Below are 22267 nucleotides of genomic sequence, written 5' to 3' on the forward strand. Positions count from 1 at the left end.
TGGCTGGGATAGTACCACAAATTAGGCCACAGGAAATAGACTGCCTTCCACATTCTTTCCAGTTAATTATTTATTAAATATTATACAAGTTGGCCGTATATCATCTGCTCTATTAATGGCTTTATAAATAATAAGTAAATAAGATTTTTTCGTATGGAAAACGTAAGCGGGAAGATAAATAATGTGTTTTGCTGTTACTTTTCAGAGTGCCTAATTTTGTGGGACAGAATGATCAAGAAATTATAGGAATGATATAGAATAAAATAATATTATGGAACATATTTTATAAAATCAGTGGAAATTAAATGGAAAGCTTGGAACTGGGAGACTTCAAACGTTGCTTCAGGAAGGGGAGTGGTGGAAATTGAAAAATCCCATAAAGAATGGTCTAAAATTATTGCTTGGGATATAAAAAGATAAATATGATAGCTGTTAATGACGATTTCTGTCTACATCTACCGTACTACTATACTGCACAGCGCAACAACCCAGAAGACAGAAATCTTCGTACTTACCGCTGTGAAAATCTCAAATCATACATAGCTGTTAATGTGTTTCTGTTGGTATTGATTTTATTTATAGTATTAAAATCTATTAAATGAGTTTGTATAGAAATAAACCCAAAGAAAAGTAAGCGGAATGCAGGGCAAAATCATTGCTTGATTATCGCTAGTCAGCCCTTCAAGAATGTGGCGATATTAAAATATATCTGACAGACGTAACAAGTTAAAGTAAAGTTTGTCCCACTATACGCCATGTAGGCGTTTGGGGTGAGTGGAGGTATAGCTCCTCTCTTCCTTGACCTCGGCACTAGATGGGGGTGAGTGGTCAGCATTACGCCCCGGCCGGCTTTACCCCCAGGAAAGGACCTCGGTACCCATTGTAGAGGAGGCTGGGTGGGCCCCAGAGCCGGTCTGAACGCAGAGGCTAGAGGAAAAATCCTCTGCCCCCATCGGTGATCGAACCCGCAGCCCGTAGCTAGTCACTATACTGACTGAGCTATCCCGGCTCATAGCAAGTTAAAGTTACTTTTATTAATAAGAGAGAATTATATTCGGAGAAAATTTGTTACCATCCAGTTCGGAATGTTTATCTTTCCGTCTTCTGTGTTAAAACCTGGGAATGAATATAATTCTATATTTGTTCATACGGGTGTAAAATTTGGTCTCTATTATGGGAACAACGTGGATTGGGTAAGAGGTAAAAGGTTTCCACGGCTGTGAATATGTGGAAGATCTTAAACACCCACAGGACTACACAACGCTGTAACCCAGGAGACCACAATGCCCATAGACTGAGAGTGTTTGAGAACGATGTACTGAGAATGCTATTCGCACCCAAAAGAGAGGAAGCAAGGAGTAGGCTGAAAAGTACAATATATATATATATATATATATATATATATATATATATATATAATATGTGCACTTCACCTAATATTATTAGGATGGTTAAATGAAGCAGATGAGTTGTAGCTGAATAAGTTGAGAGGACGTATAAGATTGTGCAGACTGTCATGATATTCGACTAAAAATAACTGAAGAAAATGGCTTGCCGGTATCACATTCGACATTCAGACCGACACCGGAGACATTCTCGTCGGCACACTTTTTGTTACAGGGAGTTAAGACGAAAATGTTGACTCACTGTTGTTAAAGACGAACGCCGCTATTTAGACAGAGTATAAACAGTTTAGTGACAAAACACTCTGGCTTACAATTTCACGTGAGTTGAATTAAAGTGTGTTAGGATTACATTAAATTGTAACGGTCTGAAGGTTCTGGAGAACTTTGCGCACCTCCCTTATCAACATCAGTATGTCTTTACGTGCAAACCAAAAATCTCACTGCACTTCTGTGCAAGTCAAATAACTTTTAAGAGCTCGTAACATTCTAAGACAAGATAAACATTTGCCATTGAGACCTGAAGCGACAGTCATTTGTAGTGAATTTGAGAGAATTTTTAAAAATGTCACAGTCGCATTGTAACAACGTACTGTACCTTCTCACTGAACGTCTCTAAAGTCTTGTTCAGTAACGAAGGTTTTAGGTTGATTCATTGATTAAAAGTTTTAAAGCGTTATATTCCGCGTCCGTCATCAATGTTGAACGAACCAAACCCAAATATAAAAACCAACATTCATTATATGAATATGATTCAGACTAGCAGTTTAGAATTTCACGTAACGACGTGCTTTGTGGATTGTCTCTCTTCGTTATAAGTAACATTGAAATCCAAGTACGTAAAAGTGGGTTCGATAATTAATTTTCACCTCAATTTACATATCTGTATACACGGAGTCCAGTCGTATGGTTTGTATAGCCGTTCTAAAAACATTTGTCTGTTGAACACCTTAAATTAAAATGAAATGTACTATATAGTAAAATATATTTGGTTTAAGTACATTTAATAGAAGAAATTAAGTAAACGTAAAAAGAGGAATCATATAGTTGTATGTGTAATTTATATTATATGCTTAAAAATATCTTACTCTAATTCTTTATCAATTGGGCTCATTTGGAGTATACGTTTTCTTTCTTGTAATATAACAGGAAACCGGTTCACAGCGTTAAACGGTTAGTGTGTGTCTCATAAAATACTTCTTGCACGACACTTAAACTATTGGTTACATTGTATATAAATTAGTTTTCCCTCCACCCGATATTTATGTGTTTTATTTACGAGTGGCTATAAATTATCTTTGTCTGCCGTATGTGCTCAAGACCAGGAAACTCGTGGATTTCATATGAAACACAAACGCTTGAATGCTGCATGGTTGTTTCGACAGATTAGAGAGTGAGGCAAATGATTTATAGTGAATTATTAAAATGAATTAGCATTAATAAATCTATGGGTCAAGTCATTCTTAAGAGGAGTTTCTGATAGATAAACTTGTCATTAAATTTTCCACACAAATGTTTTAAATGTATATTTTAAAACGATCTGCAAGAAACATATTAGGGCCTAGAAACGAGTAATTAATATAAGCAGGAGATTAGATAATAAAGAACTTCAAGGTGTGTACTTAAACCAAATTTTATGCTGTGTCTAATACACAAAACTAAATACCACGAAGACGCCATATAGACCATTGAAGAGAGATAAAGGCATAAACAATTGTACTCGCATTACGTTAAAGGAATGATAGCAATCGGGAGACCTAAGCATAGATGGAATGATAAAATAACCACGTGTGAATAATATTTCCTCTTGTAAACGAGAGTAATAAGGGTGCAGATTTATGGATCACCTAAAATTGTAAGTCTACAGAATGTCAAATGTCACCAACGTAACTGACATTAATATCAAATTAAAACGTCATCTCTTTTTTTGACATTTTATTGGAATGTAAATTTATATTGACCAGATCTCAGTTCGCTGTAGCCAAATTCTAATGATCAAGCCACATGCGATAATAACAATAGATGGCATACTCTTCACTTTGCAGTTTCAACTCATTGTGATGCAAATTAATTCCAAATGACAAGATGAGATTCGTACACCATTGTGTTAACTAAGAACGCATTCTGGTCCCAGGAGAAGTACCGTTATATTCAGGCCCAGATCTGGGAATAGACGCTGTCCATGCTGAGTGTCAGTTTCACTTTTTCATCATGACAATGGGGCGAAGTGAGAACCGGCGCGTTGGAATAATTACGTTTCATACAAATGCTCTTACTAACTAGAAATTCCTAGCATTGGGAATAACAACACTGCCTCTCGAATCTCTGCTGGAACATATAACTGTGATTAATAAAGTCTCACTTTAGCTTGTGTAAGATTTTCGTCTCATGTTTCTTTTTTTATATTTATTAACCCAATCGTTATGAGCCGGGATAGCTCAGTATAGTGACTAGCTACGGGCTGGACGGCCGGGGTTCGATCCCCGACGGGGGCAGAGGATTTTTCCTCTAGCCTCTGCGTCCAGACCGGCTCTGGGGCCCACCCAGCCTCCTCTACAATGGGTACCGGGGTCCTTTCCCGGGGGTAAAGCCGGCCGGGGCGTGATGCTGACCACTCACCCCCATCTAATGCCGAGGTCAAGGAAGAGAGAAGCTGTACCTCCACTCACCCCAAACGCCTACATGGCGTATAGTGGGACAAACTTTACTTTACTTTTAACCCAATCGTTAACTTATTATTTAGTTGGGTTACAAAGTACCCAAACCTGTTTAAGATTTTGTACTGGTTAACTTACTGATAGTCTGTCACTGAAGTCATTAAGCATTTAATGGCTGAATGATGGTGAATGTGAAATAGAGAAGAATGTGGGAGGAACAGTCGTGGATTATTTTAAAATAGTGCGTCACCATTTGCGTCGAAGTACGTAAAATAATGTGCATGTAGCAAACGATGTAAATGGCGTATGTACTGAATAAGAGAAGACAAATTATTGAAGATAGCTTAAAATTATAAATCCACATGATGAAGGGCAGAAAGAAATTCGACAGACTAATACAGATACAAAATGCTTGTGTGGGACCGGCTGTGAAGACGTAGAGTTTGATCTTCTGGGTTCTGACGCCTTGCAGTCTCGTAAATGGTTACCATCTACTCATGAAATTACGTTTTATGAATCCCGAAATATAATTATCGTGTTATCAAAAGCCCACTACGGAACCGTCTCCTGAGCCAGTTAAATTTATTTCACAATATTGTATGCCGTTTATTTAATTTTTAATTTCTTTCCCGTCTAATTCTTCTATGAGGCTACTTCCCCCTGACCTTTCCGACTACTAAATTATTTTTTTAAGCGCTTTCAATCTGCCTCCGTGCGTGCTAAGTGTTCTGTCTATCTAACCCCCCTCGATTTGATCATCTAAATATTGAAATTGCTCCGCGTTATGTGAATTCCACTATTCATTTATTACTCCCCCTTCTTATGTCCAAACATTGTCATCATTTCATTCAGTCGTTATTCCAACCATTTCCACATTTAACTTCGTAGATAGAAGACGGCATTTGAAAACTTCTAAATTGTAAGTCGTTTTCATTAAATTTTATGAATTAGCTTCCCGGACCCAGTCGGAAATCACGGGAAAAGCGAGAATGCTTTATGACACTATTTCGAAGAATTTCTGATGCTTTAATGTTATAATACGAAGTACTTTAAACACCAGGTCGATCACGTAATCAACATGAATATAACCATAATCACAGCCAAAGTTGCAACTGCAGTGTAGACACGATGGAAAATACATTCTTTCAGCTAACATTTTCCCCGGCGCTGTATGTCACATATACCGCCTTGCAGCAAGTATTCCTCGTAACTACTTTGATATTCGTGCTTGGAGGGAAGGCCTTACTAGTCTCCCTCGTGCCCAAATTAAAGGCAGACATAATGGCAGATTCCCCATGGGAGAGTCCGTCCTGCATTGTAACATAAGTGATGTTCCTACCAACTGCATGCTGTCATGTGAGTAAAAGAATGGCATATGTTGTTCTTAGGACCATAAAGATATTTTACTGTCCTAACAGGCGTTTTTTATTTCTTCTAAAGTATTTAATGACGTTATTTGAACTTCACAGTTATAAGACACTTAATGGAATGGAAATATGTTCATGAATAGGTACGGGTTCCGAAGGAGACAGTCATGACATGATCTTACGTTTAAATTCCACGGTTAAACAGATAAACTAACATGTTTTTTTCATAAACGTTTCTCTTGGATGTATGTCGAGAATCAATAAACCCTACCTATTTTATTCCTGCCGGTTCAAATTTGTTCCGTATTTTATAACATGTCAATAAATCGTGTTACTCACTGTATATTGAGAAATTTTATTGAGGTATTGTCCTTCTACAAGCATATATTTATTCTAGACGTGTAATTCAAACAATGCACACAAAACCTGCCGGGTAATTAATGTGCAACATCATGAAACCGGAAATTTAAATAAATGAGACAGAGCAGGGAAAAATTTGTACTGAAATGAATGTTAGGCGCTGTACGAGATGCGATCGGAAAGTTTCAAGACTGTGTCAATAGAGGGCGAACCGGATGTAGTACGATCTTCTGCCGCTAGGGGGTGCGGCCTACATTCATAGTGAATCAGTGTGCCAGCCGGCATCATCGAATTAGCATTTGTTTCTTAATTACGGGCGTTTTGGTAGTGCATTACACCGACCCTCCTGCGATTTCGGAATGACGTTTGCATCAAATTTTGCCAAAGACTCGCCAAAACGGCTACGGAAACCTATGAAATGCTAAAGCAAGCATTTGGGGAGTTCGCAATGGGTCGTCCACAAACTTTTGTGTGGCATTCACGTTTTAAAAATGGCCGAACCTCTGTCGATGATGACGAGCGTTCTGGACGACCATCTTCGAGCACAACGCCCGAAAATGTTACGAAGATTCGGCAGGCCATTCACGAAGATCGACGTCGTACCATCAACGACTTGTGCGACATTGTTTGGATAGGCTATGGGACCTGTCAGCTGCTTCTAAAGGAAGAACTCCACATGCGACGCATCCTGTCTGAGGACCAGAAGCAGAATCGACTTCTCGTTTGTCAGGAGCTCAAAGATCTTGCAAGAACCGAACCCAACTTCCTTTCTAAGCTCCGTGTGACTTCTTCCTCTTCCCAAAGATGAAAATTCAGCTAAAGGGAAGGAGATTTGAGACGATAGAAGAGATTCAGGCAGAATCGCAGATGATGCTTGACAGGCTGACAAAGAAAGATTTCCAGGGATACTTCCAGGCTTGGCAGCGGGGCTGGGATCGTCGTGTTCACTCCCAGGGGAACTACTTCGAGGGTGATGGATGAATTTAATACCTGAGATAAGTGTACGGATTTTTATACGCGCAGTCTGGAAACCTTTCGATCGCACCTCGTATTCTTATGGCTCGCGACATTGTACAGTAACTTTTTGGTTCCTCTGTCTACTAACGACCATTTCTTAGCTGAACAGTATGAAATGGAAAATAGCTTACTAATTTTAACACATTATAAAAATAAACGAATAATTAAGTTCTGTAGCTGTTGTAATATAATCGGATGTATCCATTAAGCCGCATTTTGAATAATAATATTATTGCTTCATCCGCGTGAAGATATCTGCTCTAAATACTTACCGTCAGTGCTGTTAATAAAGCTTTGACACGCACGCATTTCGTGTTACTGTTTGCTACGCTGCAAGGGGATTGTCTGTTTCCGTTCCTTCAGCAATCGAATTAGCTTTGAGACCTGACATTGTAGAGTTCACAATTTGTTTTGCAGAGCGAAAGTGTAGGGTATCCGTTTTGCTAAAGGATGATAAGAATGGAAGATTAAAGTAGGAAGAAAGACGGAAAGAGACGGAATAAGATAAGGAAGGCACAGAGATAGATTGTGAAAGACATACTCTCACAAAGGTTTATATATATAAATACACTTCTTTCAGAAATAAAGTCGAAAGAAACTGCTGTCCGACCGGCTCCTACTTGGGACTGTATGACACCGGCCAACTGTACAGGTTTCCCGATGCGAGTCAAATATTGCTCCATATAACAGTAAAATCTGCTTCCCTTTTCTAGCAGTTCCATGTGGGTGCTGGGAAGTGAAAGTTGCCATATCTTTGTCAGTATACACACGTGCAAATAGAGAAGGGTATGTACGCCTTTTTATATATTAAAGCGAAAATTGAGAAATGAGGAAGTGATAAAGGAATCGAGGAAAAAATATGAAGAATGAAATTGAAAAAAAAATTAAATGAAGGAATACGTCTAAAAAGTATGGACGGATGTAATGAGAGGTCGGAAAAGATGGAATGAAGTAGACGCGAAAAGAGAAGGAAGAAATGATGAAATGACTAGAAAGGAAAGAAGACGAGAAGAAGTCTAACATGGAAAGGGGGAAAAATAAGAGGTAAATACGAGAGAAGAAAGGAAACAAAAGGTGAAGTAAGATAAAAAGATGGAATATAAGAATAAAATAAAATAAAGGAATAATATTGAGCGGGTTAACACAGCACCAATGCATGCTATGTCAATTCCCAATATATTTAGTTCGTCTCTAGACTGCGATATCGCACAAGCATGACACGATCCTACTTTTGCACAAGGACCTAACGCCGATCCTTGCTTCGTATTGCAGTTGCGAACACCACGGATGTATCCGTAGATTTGTGGAAATAAAACCACGGTAATGCTGGAACGGATCCCGGATTATGTGACACATAAAGTACCAGGTGGCCTCACACACCCACTCAAGTGCGAAATGGCTATGAATATTCCGTGGCTTTATTTGCTTTGGCGGGATAACGCCACGACACCAACCGACCGCTCATAAATGGTTTTGCTTTATATTATTTAACAGGTAATTTGTATGTTCTAGAGCTATTTTGTTGTATGAATAATGCATTAATTTCACACCACACAGTTCTAATCTAATGTGATGTTCTCATATGCCTATATTTCTCACTGTCCTTTCTACTGATAACTATAATGTATTTACTGACATGTTAAATTTCTATCAAAATGATTGCGCAACACAGCTTTTAGTATTTAGGTTTGTTGCATTTAAAATATTAGAACAAATAAAAAAGGTAGTAGATAAAGGCTTGAACGTTGCTCATGTGGACTCTGTTTTTGATGGTGTATGAAGCCTGTATCCTCAACGTTTTGAACGTCCTTACGGTCTCAATTTCCAAGGCAAAGTGACCTACCCAGTGGAGCCGTGCTGTTATTTATTACAGGTCCAGATGTCGGTAGAAACTGCTCCACATGATCGTCACGCGATAGCTAGTGGGAAGTGAGACACAAAATGGCGTTAAAGAGCCTATCACTTTCTGGTGAGGTGGGACTGAGTGCTCAGGATAGCTGGAACGGTGGAAACCTGTCGGGCATAAACGAGAGGAAGAGGATGTGATAAAGGGGGAGGTGGGTCGGATGTTTCCTTCTCCCATGGAGCCAGAAAACTTCAATAAATTATATTACGTAACAATAATGATGACATACGTTCATTATGTTTGTTTATTCTCGTATATTGGATGAACTTTACATAAATAACAAATGCACCGATAATGAAGAGGTCGTTTCTGACCAACTGTCCGCGTGTTTCATCGCCGGCTAATGAAATGATTTAACGCCATTCCGTGTTGGAGAGTCGATATTAAAAGTTGCTCTTCAGATTTAACCCGATTTAGTTCGATCCCCGCCTTTACTTAACAGTGCGTATTCAGTATGTATGTTTTTTTTGTTTTTTTTGTTTTTTTTGTGGACACGCTGTATGTGGAGGCAGCTGAGTCAGCGAAGAGCTGGATGACCCCGATTGACGTTAAAGCAGGAATGCTTCCTCTTTCAACACTTCGTGTAGACCGTTTCTGGAGCGCATCCAGCATCATCAGTGGCTCCCAATCTCTGCTTACAGTAGGAATAAATTCGGTAGAAGAGCAAAGCTGACCCACTCAGATCAGTCGAGTGCTGAGGTCTGGAATTTGTACAACTCTGTAAGATTTGAAGTTTTCACAGCGGTGAATATGAAGATTTCTGTCTTCTGGGTTCTTGCGCTGTGTAGTCTGGTCGATGATAACCAACGTTTCAGAGGTCATACTGCCTCCGTCATCAGGGCGATGAAGATTTCTGTCTTCTGGGTTGTTGTGCTGTGTAGTCTGGTCGATGTTTACCAACGTTACAGAGGTCATACTGCCTCCGTCATCAGGGCGATGAGTATGAAGATTTCTGTCTTCTGGGTTGTTGCGCTGTGTAGTCTGGTCGATGTTTACCAACGTTTCGGAGGTCATACTGCCTCCGTCATCAGGGCGACGTTACATAGCATGACTCAGTATTAGTGTAAATTATTCATAGTAGTATGATGCATTTAAAAATGTCACTAATATATATTTATAATATTTATTGTGATTAGACGGACAAGATTTAAACAATATATATTTATTATATCACAATATGACGCAACTTTACCATCTCAATGTCACTAATATAAAATGATAATGGAGGGGGGGCTTTTTTTGCATGTCTGACCTTACGACTTTCCTCCGTGTTCCATGCGAAATATGTTGAAAGCTTTTCCGTACCTTGGTGTCCGGAACATTCTTACAGAAATGTACTTTACGTACGCTTGGTCGCTGCTGGCACATGAACAGTATTCTGTATCCAGTAAAGATTAAAGTTTCCATACAGCAGTAACTCACTTAATTAGAGCATGTTCCTATACATGTTACATCGTGATGTACTTGCCGTGGCAAGGTTGAGCGAATTTTTTAATTAAACTTGTTGAGAGGACACTCGTGGACCAAATCCTCTTAACATGTCTGGCCCGCAGAAGCGGGATTAAAACTATCCACGTATTACCCGTTCTGAAATACCTGTAATTCCCTTTGTGGAAAGTATCTCTACCAATATTAGTATAAGTAATTTTCTGTTAATAATTTCCCATATACGAATTACAGGACGACGTGATGTTAAGAATTTTAATGCGATCTTATGAGAGGTAATGGAGTAGTTAATGAATAAGGGAAATAGTTTCTAAATAAAGTCACAAATAAGGTTAAAACCTTTTTGAGTTAACAGATCTCATGGAAACAGCCCCAAACGTTGCTTGTAGGCTATATTTTTAAGGCACGAATAGAAGTGGAAAGTTGGTCAGGTAAAGAAAATATGTGAGACATGAGAAGGAATAAGAAGCAGAATGAGAGGGGTAAGGAGACAAGAAGATTGGGAAGAACGAGATGGAGAAAAGTAACAAAGTTAGATTGACAATAATGACGATACTTATCACATACGAAGATAAATACGAGTAATAAGGTGAAGAAGAAACATAATAAAAGGGAAATAAGTTATGATACACAAAGTAACTGTAAAGAAGAATGAGGAGAAGTTAACAAGAAATTCCAAAAAAATGAGACACAAAGACGCTACTCGTCTGTCGAGTTCTGTGAAAGACGGGGAATTCTCGACTATCTGAGCGACTGCTAGCTTCTCAAGGACTGTACTTCATGTAGCTGATCACAGTTTTGTCAGAAAGTCGCTATTCCACATATACTTTGAACGACTTTAAATCCACTTCACATGTAGGCTATTACCGTGCCTACATTCGTCAGCTAAACTTTTATAATGCAAAGTTCATGTACTTTTGAAGACATTGGCACTTTCTGAAATTTAAAGTAGGTTGTGTTAATTTCTCTTCACTCGTATGTTTGCAAAACCAGATATTGTGTCTCGTTTCAACGCGAGTTCATATACTTCGAGTACGAAGTACGGCCCCAAATAAGATGCTTCTGTAATGTTGCGGCAGGCAATTGTTTATGTGTTCAGAATCCACTCGACACTTGGCTTCTATTGCCTGCAACATGCAGATGGCTTGAAGCACTCCAATTACATAATCAGACACAGGAAGAACTCGAAACCAAGAGAATTTGGAGATTTTTAGAAGCATCGTAAGTCGTTAAAGTAAAGAAATGTGGCGGACACCTAAATCTTCAGCGAACAAAATTGTAAGAAAGAAAGCAAATAGATAAAGCCTAGAAAATTAACAATTTAAACTATTAATTTTACATTCTAAAATATTAAATTATATAATTCCGATTAATGTTCCCCGTAAGAATGTCATTTATACAAAAATACACATTTAAAGAACTAAGTACTTTTTTTAAGTTTATCGTACGTAAATTGCTATGTGTAAGGCGTATACGCGTTTAAAAGTTACTGGTTTTTACCTCACGCCATCCAGAGCAGTACGTTAATTCCCACTCTGACATCATAAATGTGCACAGACGTTTGGTATTTTAGGTAGTAGAAATTTTAAAAAAAATACCGGTGAGAGGTGGTATAGTGGGATGTATTTATACCAAGTATGTCAGTTGCTTCAAAATTACTAGGGTATCAAATATACTGATTAGGTTTTGAAGTTTTACGGTGGTGACTGCGAAGACAGCCATCTTAAAATATACTAATGATGATACTAGTAACGTTTCCTGATAGACAGAAGAAAATGGCCTACAGAAAGTTAGTCTGGAATGACGCTTTGGACATAATGTAATGCAAATTAATTGCCACTGAATTTCAGATCAAGAGTATATTTGTTTTTGATTTTGTTCTCTGTGTGAAACCGTTTGTAGTTGTTTTGGACAAATACAAACAAATGCATATTGCATTTTAGTAGCTTCTGTTCCAATTAGAATTATAGGCTTACAAATGCGCAAGCGTGGGATATTCCTAAATAACAGATGGTTCAATTATTGTTCAAACAGGACGATTCTGGCTCCAATCTATGCATTGTACACAGTTTGTGCAATCAGATATACGAAACAAGACACAGTTTAATGGAATCAAATACAAGTCTCTGTATGCAGAATAGCATCCAGTGACACGAGGAACATTATATTATAATACACTAATGGAAGAGATTCCGTTTGCTGTTTGATCCGTTTTAATGAAACTGAAATGTTTATCTTTTATTTCTTTTATTTGTATCTATCATGTGGTAATTCTATTACGAAATCACTTATGATTACATTTAGTACGTATAAGAATTGCAAAGTGATTTTACGGTGCAGAGTGAATTTTGAGTATTTGTTAATATGTGCCCTACGTTTACAAGAACCCACCAGTTGATCCTCCTATCCTGGTCTACTTTAAACCATTATATCCCTTCACTCACGGTTTCTCTGAGATCTGTTTTAATACAATCAAAACCTAGTATATTCCTTTCTGGTTTTCATACCCAAATTTCACACACATTTCTTTCATCTTTCCCCAAATGTTCTGCATTTCCTACCCATCTGATTCTGACTGATATAAAGCTCCTAAATAATAGACATATTTTGTATTTTTTTTCCACTCTCCTGTATCTTCCTCTTTCCAAAGTCCAAATATTTTCTTTGACACTTCGTTTTCAAACACCTTCAATATGTTCTTCCCCATTAACTGTGCAATAATAAATAATTTCCTCATAATAAACAATTGTATACGTGTTCTGCCCTCGAACGTCTGTTCGAAAACAATCCGTTTTGACTTACGAGTTCTCTTTAGTCCTCAAATCGAGACACGATGGCGTCTGCAGTGGGTTGGAACAGCAACTTCATAAAGCGAGATTTACTGATTCCTTGCTGAACCTTTTTCATGTACGTTATTTTGATTGTGTGCAGCGTGATTATTTCCGAAACAGCGGGTTCTTATCTGCAACACTCGAACATCAATGATAATAAGTATGCAGAGTCTCAAATAACGTATTTTTAGAATGTGTGAACCCCAGTTTCTAGTAGTTACGTATTTATTCGGGCTTGTATCAACATTTTCACATTATCTACGGAAACTGCGATGCAGAGAATGTGATAGAAGTCATGCTTTTTTTTTATTTTTCAGAACGAAGCTCTTGACGTGGCGTTGACATCTCTCTTCGAGAAGATTGAAGCAGCTTCCAGATACGAATTTCTGTGAGTACCTTATATTTTATATGGACTATTAAACCGACACTGTAGAGTGAATACCGCTTCTGTGTGCACATGTGTAGCCCCATAGAACTCTTTATTCATTTCTCTGAGAGCACGAGGGGTCATCACAAAGAAGTCATCCTACGTGTTGGAACTATTATGTTACCAATTTTTATCATTTTCTTTCCTTCGTTCATTGTTTCTCTCTATTTCTGTTAACCCTTCGCGTTTTATTTCTTGGGATTTTTGGACGCAACTCTCAAGAAGTTATTCAATTCAATTCAATTAATTTATTTACGTGTTTGCCAACAGCAAGAAGCCAATAACAGGCAAACACTGATAATATATACAATAATAGTGAAATAATAATGGATAATATTACACAAACGGATTAACTAAACTTATACATGAACAGTATTAAATATAACTGCCAAGTACAGGCAAACCCAAAATAGAAACAATATTAACACAGAGCAAAAAATGAAGAAATATAAACAAAAACAAATAATCCACCTAGGGAACACTAATATAATTGTAAAACTTTAAAAAATATAAAAAGACAGATAACGAAGCTAGATCATTTCCCTTGTTGAGTAATTAATAAAAATTAATTTCAGCCGCATTCTGTGTCCAATAGTTATCGTTGTATCTCAGTACGACTATCCTAGTTTTATAAAATTTTAGAAGAATATCCCCTTTCACTAGAATTGTAAGTAAAATACACACGCCTTATTTCCGTTCTGTAGTTTGCACAAAAATAAAATGTATTTGAGCTGCATGGCAGCCTATATTTTGACAAAAAAAAACTGACAGTCGAGTCTATGAGAGAGCTGAAATCAGTGCCTGTAAAATTTAAATTTAAATTGCGAGTTGTGCCGCTTACTATTGCTACATTGTTAATGGAGAGCAGAGTTCAGAAAAATTAATTCCGTTTTTGGAATCTGGTTATTAGTTTCGTTAATTACTAGATGTAATTTATGTTCTATTTGATCGTGGATAGCATAGAGCAACTGTAACTTAATTACTTCAACTGGAAGTTTGCAGATTCAGTAATTGAACTTTTCATCCAATCAAGATCAAGTTCAAATGATAAAATTATTTGTCAAGAAATTCCCATCAGGGGAGTTCAGTACCAACGCGCAACTCCGTTCTTTGGTCTTCTGATCTGACTTCCCACTGAAGGAATCCATACACTTGAGATTAGAACAGCTTATGTAAAGTTAGGTTTCATAATTTACTAATACACGATGAGGTTGGTGTAGCAATAATTCTGCGGATATTTACACGGAAAGTATCCACCTCGAATTTTAGGCGGATTACCGTGATGAGGAAATCGTGTACTTCTGTCGTCCGTATTTTTCCTTCGAATGTACTAATCAGAATTGTTACTCAGGAGAAAAAACTTTTACCTTGGCAATATGAATCATGTGGAAGTCAGATGGCGGTAAGTCTATGACTAGAAATTTATCAATTAAAAGTTATTAGCTAAAACGCTATATTACGCAAAATTAAAACCTTACATTTGTTTACAAGGCCTGTATGTTTCCCTCCACAACGTTCATCCATACTGCCCTGAGTAACAGACAATACTAACAATAAAATCTTCTCGGGCAATCAGCCGCGTTAACTGGTTACCGTAGTAAACCGACGTTTCGTGAACAAACTCTGTCCCCATCTTTAGGGTTCTGATGTGACTGGGCTACTTCCGAGGATCCAGTCACATCAGAACCCTGAAGATGGGGACAGAGTTTGTTCCAGAAACGTCGGTTTACTACGGTAAACAGTTAACGCGGCTGATTGCCGTAGAAGATTTTATTGATTGTACTCGCCGCGAAAGTCTCAAATCCTATAGACAGTACTAAGTTTTAACATCCAGTCTCCTATTAAATGGACTACAGGGGCTTTTCGCCAGAGATAAAGTAACCAGAGCTTGAAGTTATTCACCTCCACTAGTGTCGAGGTTAAGAATGAGTGGAGCTTTAACTTCACTCCGTTGTAAATTTTCGTGGCGTGGTGCGTAATAACAAAGAAACCTATGCACCAGATTAAAAAGCGAATCCATTTCTAACGTAAGCAAAATTACCATCGGCGATAACAACTTTTGTAGCAGTGAAAACTGAGTTGTAAGATAGTACGAAAAGTATTAGAAGCAGCTGATGTATTGCAGCAGTTAGTAAACTGGTGGCTAATCGACACAATACATTTGTAGTTTGACTCTCTGTCACAGAGGAATAGATAAAGAATGATTCATTCGCGTGTATAGTCCACGGGGGGAAAGGATAAAGGATATTAAGCTCGTAAAGATCGTATTACAGAGTTCTACTCGTGTTCTTTCAACCATAGTGACATTTTCGTTTAATGAAACTACCAGAGAGTTAAATATACGAAAGAAAAATCGATAATTATACTTTGTCATGCATCTTCAGTCTTACCTTGCACTTAAAAATTTTCAGCAGTAGAAGTATAAAAACAAGAAGAACCAGATCTTTGTTTCCGTAAAAACAGAAAGACACAGGAAGAGAAAAACAAACACGCTGAAATTAAAAAATTTTAACGTGGCCATACTGTTAGCATCTTTGTCATTCTGTTAGAAGCCCTTGAGTGTGGCAAAATTTTTAATATTTATAAACGGAATTACAGCGTTTTAAGTATCATATTACCTTTAGCGTCTTTTGTAGCAAAGTGGACTACTTATGCCTCCGAAAACTGTAATTAATGTTGCCTGTTTCTATTTCAGCTTCTTGTTGGCTAAGTAGCATGCCATTGCGTTGAAAGCCTTCTTCTCGCATATGAATTCGCCTCGTCGTCTTCTTAAACCATTAACCATTAGTCCACGGTAAAAGTATGCCGGCCGCGGCTAGCCTAATTTGTTTTTAAATACGTTACAGTGCCTGAATTTGCTTTTGTGTTATTCTGAATATGTTCTCACGCCATTGGGAACTGAAACAAATTCTAACGCCATGGAACAGTCCTTGAGAAGCTCAGCTAGTCAAGAAATTCCTCGCATTTTCTCGAACCCGAGGGTTCATTACCTTGTTTACAACAGCCTGCCACCGTTTCCTTTCCTGATTCCGATTAATTCAGTCCACAACCCAGGTCCTGTTTCCTTGAGATCCATTTTAAAGTTATCCTCCCATCTACGCCTATGTCTTCCAAGTGATATCGTCCCTTCAGTAACTTTTTAAATTTTTTGCTTATTTCTCATCCATGCACTCTACACGCCCTGCCCATGTTATCCGGCTTGGTATAATTACGTTAATAATGTGTGAGAAAGGGCAAATTGTGGGCCTCCTTATTATGTATTTTACTCCATTCTCCATTCACTTTATCCCTCTTCGGTCTGTTTTCTTTCGCAAAGTGACAGACCAGGTTTTACACCCGTAATACTAGAATAATTGTAATTTTGTGTATTATAACTTTACGTTCTTTGACAGCACACGAGAAGAAAAAGATATTCTGAACCGCATGATAGCAGGCATTTCCCGAATTAAATCTGTTCTTGAATTTCTCATGAATGAATGAATGAATGACGCCTTTTCCAGATATTTGGACTTGGCCATATTTTGAAGGATTTGTTTGTTGTTTGGCCAAACAGTGCCCTTAGCGAATTTCGAAAACTGTTCCTTGTTGTTGACTGGTATATACAGCCTCACAGCACTGCACTCGCAGTGCCTCTCTTGCCTTCTCTGCTTCCTTTATATAGCCTTCCTAATATGTAATCATCCACGAACGCCCTCAGGCGAAATCCGAAATCCTGCAGCAGAAGGATCAGGCTTATAGTGTTGTATGCTTATTTTATCCTGCAGTTTAATATTGTGCAGTGCTGTATTCCAGTCTGTTGATGTCAGGCTGCTTTGAAAAAACTACATTTTACGTACGGTTAGCATCAAGGACTTTAGCATTTAGAGGAACACTGGTTTAGAAAGAGTTTCATATGTCACGCAATGGTAGGTTTATATGGCAAATGCTGCTCTCTTCTACCAAAGAATAGGTAGTAATATACGGTCACAAATTTCTGATAGAACGCATGAAGAAAGGACCTAAGTATAAAGCCTAAATACATAATAATATTCCTTTCTTTTGTAAGCCACCACAGCCATTTGTAGTTAAAGACCATTACAAATCTCAGTCCCCCTTAAGAATGTGTTTTAACATGCAAATTCACTGAGCGTCAGAGAACAGCAATGGCACTTCCATTAAACCTGGTCTATTTTAATAAGTCGTGCTTGTATTAGGGATCATTAAAGAGGAAATCCTTCAGCGCCGTCCAAAAGAAGTAATCCCTACACAAAAGACAGGCTCAGTTAGGGGATTCTTAGAGCTTATTGCTAGACACTGCTTCTCCACAATTCTTACATTGTAGATCTATCCCTCTTCTGCAAATGCTCCAATCTGTCTTGTTCTTTCATAACTTGTAATTTATGTGAATATCTCTTTGAATTAATAACGACGTAGTCATAGAGTAGAGTGCTCTTGCCAAAGAACAGCTTACATCACACTAATTCCATGGAGTCCTCCACGAGAATTTAATAATCATTCAATTCATCAAAAACTTTGTCGTTGTTATTGAGACTCAAGGGTCATTGTCGTGATGTTAAGAACCCTCCATTGACTCTTAACGCGAAGCAAACGAGTCTATATGGACGTTGGTGTTATGGATCGTTAGTTGTGTATCGGCAGTTTTGTTTGTGGTTTCCTAACAAGTTATTGGGTTTTTACTTTTCTACTGGATGTGGTTCAGAAATACAGAAGACATGCATTAACTCGCAGTCATATAGAACTGGTGGAAATTAAGTATTTTGAAAGCAGTTCGGTTTGCGCATGTCTCGTTTACTTGGATGGCATGGCTCTTGCGAACATGATAATGAAACTTCTGTCTACATTAGAGGAGGAGAATTTCTTTACCAACTGAATGACTTGTCATTAACTCGTCTTGTCAATAACATGTAATTAGTTTACTATTCCTTTATTGGTGCATTTTTGCAAAGAGACCCACTTAGCATGTACACTTTCTAGATCCATGAAAATTATTGTTTAGTGTTTCAAAAGTCATGCAGATGTTTTGTAGAAGTCTTTGAGGAGAGTTTGAGATATACTGGAGAAGTGCTGGAGAACTTCTGGATAAATCTTAGATTGGTGCTGAAATTTTGTGCACAGGTTCTCTAAGAGTCCTTGGTCCGTTTTGGAAAAATCCTGGAGTAGTGTTGGAGAAATCCTGGAGAAGTCCTGGAGAGGTTTTCTACAAGTCCGTAAGAGTTGATCGGTTCGATCAAATGCGTTTCTGTTAGTTGAGGTTATGTTGGAATAGTTTAGGTTACATTTAAGTAGGATGAGTTGTTTTGGGTTAGGTTAGGTTAGGTTTAGTTGGGTTATTTTGTATTGTGTTAGGTTAGCTCATGTTGGGTTAGGTTAGGTAAGTTAACGTTATGGTTTTATAAATTGTTCAGTAGTTTCCTGGAGAACTACTACTGTGTTCATTTGGTGGACGTGATTATATCCTGCAAAATTGCTGGAGAATTGCTGGAGAATTGCTGGAGAAATTCTGGAGAAGTCCTGGAGAAATCCTAGGGAAGTGTTTCATAAGTTATGTAGATGTTTCGTAGAAGTCCCAGCAAGAGCACCTACGCTGACGGAATTCTGATTTCTTTCACAGTATCATATATATATCTTTGTCGTCATACAGAGTCACCTCTTTTACGGGGCAGTGCTTTTCTGGAAACAGCAATTACCAATACATTCAGTTTTATGCCCGTAAAGAGTGTTCGCGATTCTTCCCAGTAAGATTACCACGAAAGCATATTTAATTTAGTGTTACATTTGGTCTTAACTCCTTAGTTCTCTATAGGATCCATATAACAATTCAGTTATCTGATACAAGCCGATTATTGACCTTTGAATAGGCCAAAATTTTCTATTATTATAATGATCTTTGTTGTTTAACTGTCCCAGTGAACTGTTCTCAGATAACCATTTTTAAAAATCATGTCGACTGATGACAGGTTTGAAATATTTATTTTTCTGTTTTTTATGAATACTCATTAAAACATGAGTGGCGTCCCTGTTTTAAATTTTATTTGTCAGACGTTTCCTGCCGTTCGGTAGAAAATTCGTCTCCTGTGTAGAAACGTAACAGTTAATATACACACTACTGTAATTTCAGCTGCTTTATGTGATTTTGAAATTTGGTCTTTCGCCGTATGGGGTAAACGGGTATTGAAGGTGTGTTGAACAGGATGCTGAGAATAGTTGAATCTGAGAGATTAAATAAGAAAAGGATAAAAGAAACTGTGTAGTTAATACGTTAATAAGTTGTGCTGTTTACAAAATTTTATTAGAATAATTAAATTAAGGAGAATGTGATAGGCCGAGAATATAGCACGTAATGGATTGGTGAGAAACACATATAAATATAAGTTGAGTTACCTGAAGGTAAGCGAATACTTAGCAGACCTAGGAGTCGACGGGAAAATAATATTAAAGTTGATCTTAAAGAAACTAAATATATTGATGATGCTGGCTGCATTCAAATTTATATCAGGGACTGAAAGATGAATATTGTGATTGCAGTAATGAACCTTAGGTTTGATAAGAGGTCGAAAATTGATTTACCAGCTGAGAGGATTATGCTCCTTGTACTCGGTATCTTACGGACACTTGTATTTATTTTAAATTTTGTGTGACGAGAGACATTAAACCCACAGCAGCTCTTCTGCCAGCTTAAAAACACGCCCCTGTTCCTGCGTCTCTTATCTTCGGGTCCGTTCTGCAGATTAAGGGCCAAAGAAAATAGTCCGACTGAAAAGCCATGCCATTCGGCAATATCAGTTCAACAAGATCTAAATCTGTGAGCTGATATTCATGACTGTATGTTAATTTTATTTATAATAAGATTAAACTCCTATCGCGTTTTTTTAATTTTTTCGCAAAATTTGAAAGGCAGTATGATTCTCATAGATGCAATGTTATTTTTCGTTTACGATGAAAATTACATTATGAAACGTGTATCTACTTTCCAAAAGTTTTGTCTCGATATAACATTTCAGAATGTTGTGTATATTGAGTAAATTCAACTTGCATCAAAATGTTTTGCGCAGCAAGTAAGTCAAGGATGGTTAAAATACGACTCGTGAGAAAGTTAGATCCTGTGTGTGATGGTATTCGTATATTACGATGACCAAAATCAATCTGTGATATCTCATGCAATGTACAGAGAAGTTATTTTAATCGTTAACATAAATGAAATACAAGTTATGATTTCGACGGAAACGTTATTGTAAAGACCTTTCGGCTTGTGGGCTTTTCGCTGTGTAGAATTATCGTATATCTTGACAGGTCTGTCGCACAGGTCATGAAGCGGTGATGTAGGAGTATGGAGCAACGGTTTAATTATTATTATCGGAGGAAATTGTACAAAAACTTCTCCATTGCCATTTCGTCCACCACGAATCTCACTTGATGTCACCGGAGGTTGAACCTGGGTCTCCGCGAAGTGGAGGAATTGTACAGCCACCTAAGCTATGACACATCATGTACACTAATACCCAACATGTTATTTGCATGACGAATCAACCTGTGCCACAAATATCCAGAGAATTATCGTACAACATTTACATTGAATTTATTCCTTTTAGGTTCTCAGAATTTTGGCATCAAACGTTTATATGCTTTACTTTATCCAGAGAAGTGAGACTTGTGGGAGTTTTTCACCTGCCTCAGTGAGTGTGCCATTGCTGTGCTAACTTTTGATCCACAACTTTCTTCCTTTGTTGAATTCAATGCAAGGACGTGAACTTCTTTGTGCTTAGTTCAACTTTGTCGTAATTTAATGCAGAGACATGAATGTTTGAAAACTGTATCGGATTAGAAGGTAAAACTTGCTACACTAAGTAGAAAGATGGCTTCGTCTAAATTACTCACTACTTTACGTACATCATAATTAGTCTACTGCTTTTGCAAGGCACTGGGCCATAGAAACAGTCTCGCTATATACTGAAATATTTAATACAATAAGTTTGTTGAAGTATTCGGATATGCATTTTCAGTATATGATAATAATTAAGAAGAAGTCAGATTAAATGCTTAAAAGATTAAACGTCATTTATATACAGGCTGTGCATGGAAACATGTTATGTTATTTAAAATATGTTAAATGTGGTTTCTGTACTTGTGCCAGTTATAACACTGAGTTTCTGTGACACTGCGGAACAATTAATTAAATTCAGACTGTGAAGTGTTAAATCTGTTCTGACACAAACATAAAAGGGCAAGATTACAGAAATGTGACGTCACATTTCCCCCTTTATTACATTGCTTTCTCTGTTATGAACCGCGAAATACTGACAGCCAAGACACAAGAATTCCTAGCTGCATGTTTAAACACAGGCGAAGACACGTTCCACAAACCTTTCATTATTAATTATGTAACTGCAAAATAAGTCAAATAGTTATTTGTGTATTAATTAAGCAGTAGAAATCATTTAAAAATAATGTTAAATTATGTACGTCTGTGTGCATTCTAGAAGACTATTCGGAAAATAATATAACTGCACATATTTAATATTCCGGTTTGGCTGCGTTGTTGATTATGGGACACGAAAGTTATTACCGTATTCACAAAAACCTCTAACCGTCCCCTAACCTAAGCCAGGTACACCAAATCCACACCCTCACATTGTGTTCCTTTAAGATCCATTCAGGCAGCAGTGTTATGTAGAACGCTTAAAATGTAATAAAAGTGGAGTAAATCTACACCTTTCCTTCCCGTTCCTTCTAAGTTTAGGTGCATTTTAATATGTTGGCTCCGTGTAATCGGAATAACTCAAATTACGAGTTAAACATCTTCGACGGTGTTACTGAAAGTGCTTCCTCTGTTAGCCGAAGGTACCAATGAACTGC

The 22267-nt window shown here is 37.6% G+C and overlaps 1 protein-coding gene across 4 annotated transcripts in view; it reads left to right on the forward strand.

Moving 5' to 3' along the window:
- Positions 1 to 22267, forward strand: part of Gycalpha99B (guanylate cyclase 1 soluble subunit alpha 2) — a 332598-nt gene that overhangs the window by 232900 nt on the left and 77431 nt on the right. For all 4 annotated transcript variants that reach the window (XM_022085005.2, XM_022085007.2, XM_022085006.2 and 1 more), the window contains one exon: positions 13305 to 13375. In XM_022085005.2, the coding sequence (XP_021940697.1) occupies positions 13305 to 13375 (71 nt within the window). The remainder of the gene's footprint in view (positions 1 to 13304; positions 13376 to 22267) is intronic.

Source organism: Zootermopsis nevadensis, unplaced genomic scaffold (genome assembly GCF_977971745.1).
Source record: "Zootermopsis nevadensis isolate Lab colony 2312 unplaced genomic scaffold, Znev_1.0 Znev_ptg000022l, whole genome shotgun sequence".
Taxonomy (NCBI): domain Eukaryota; kingdom Metazoa; phylum Arthropoda; class Insecta; order Blattodea; family Termopsidae; genus Zootermopsis; species Zootermopsis nevadensis.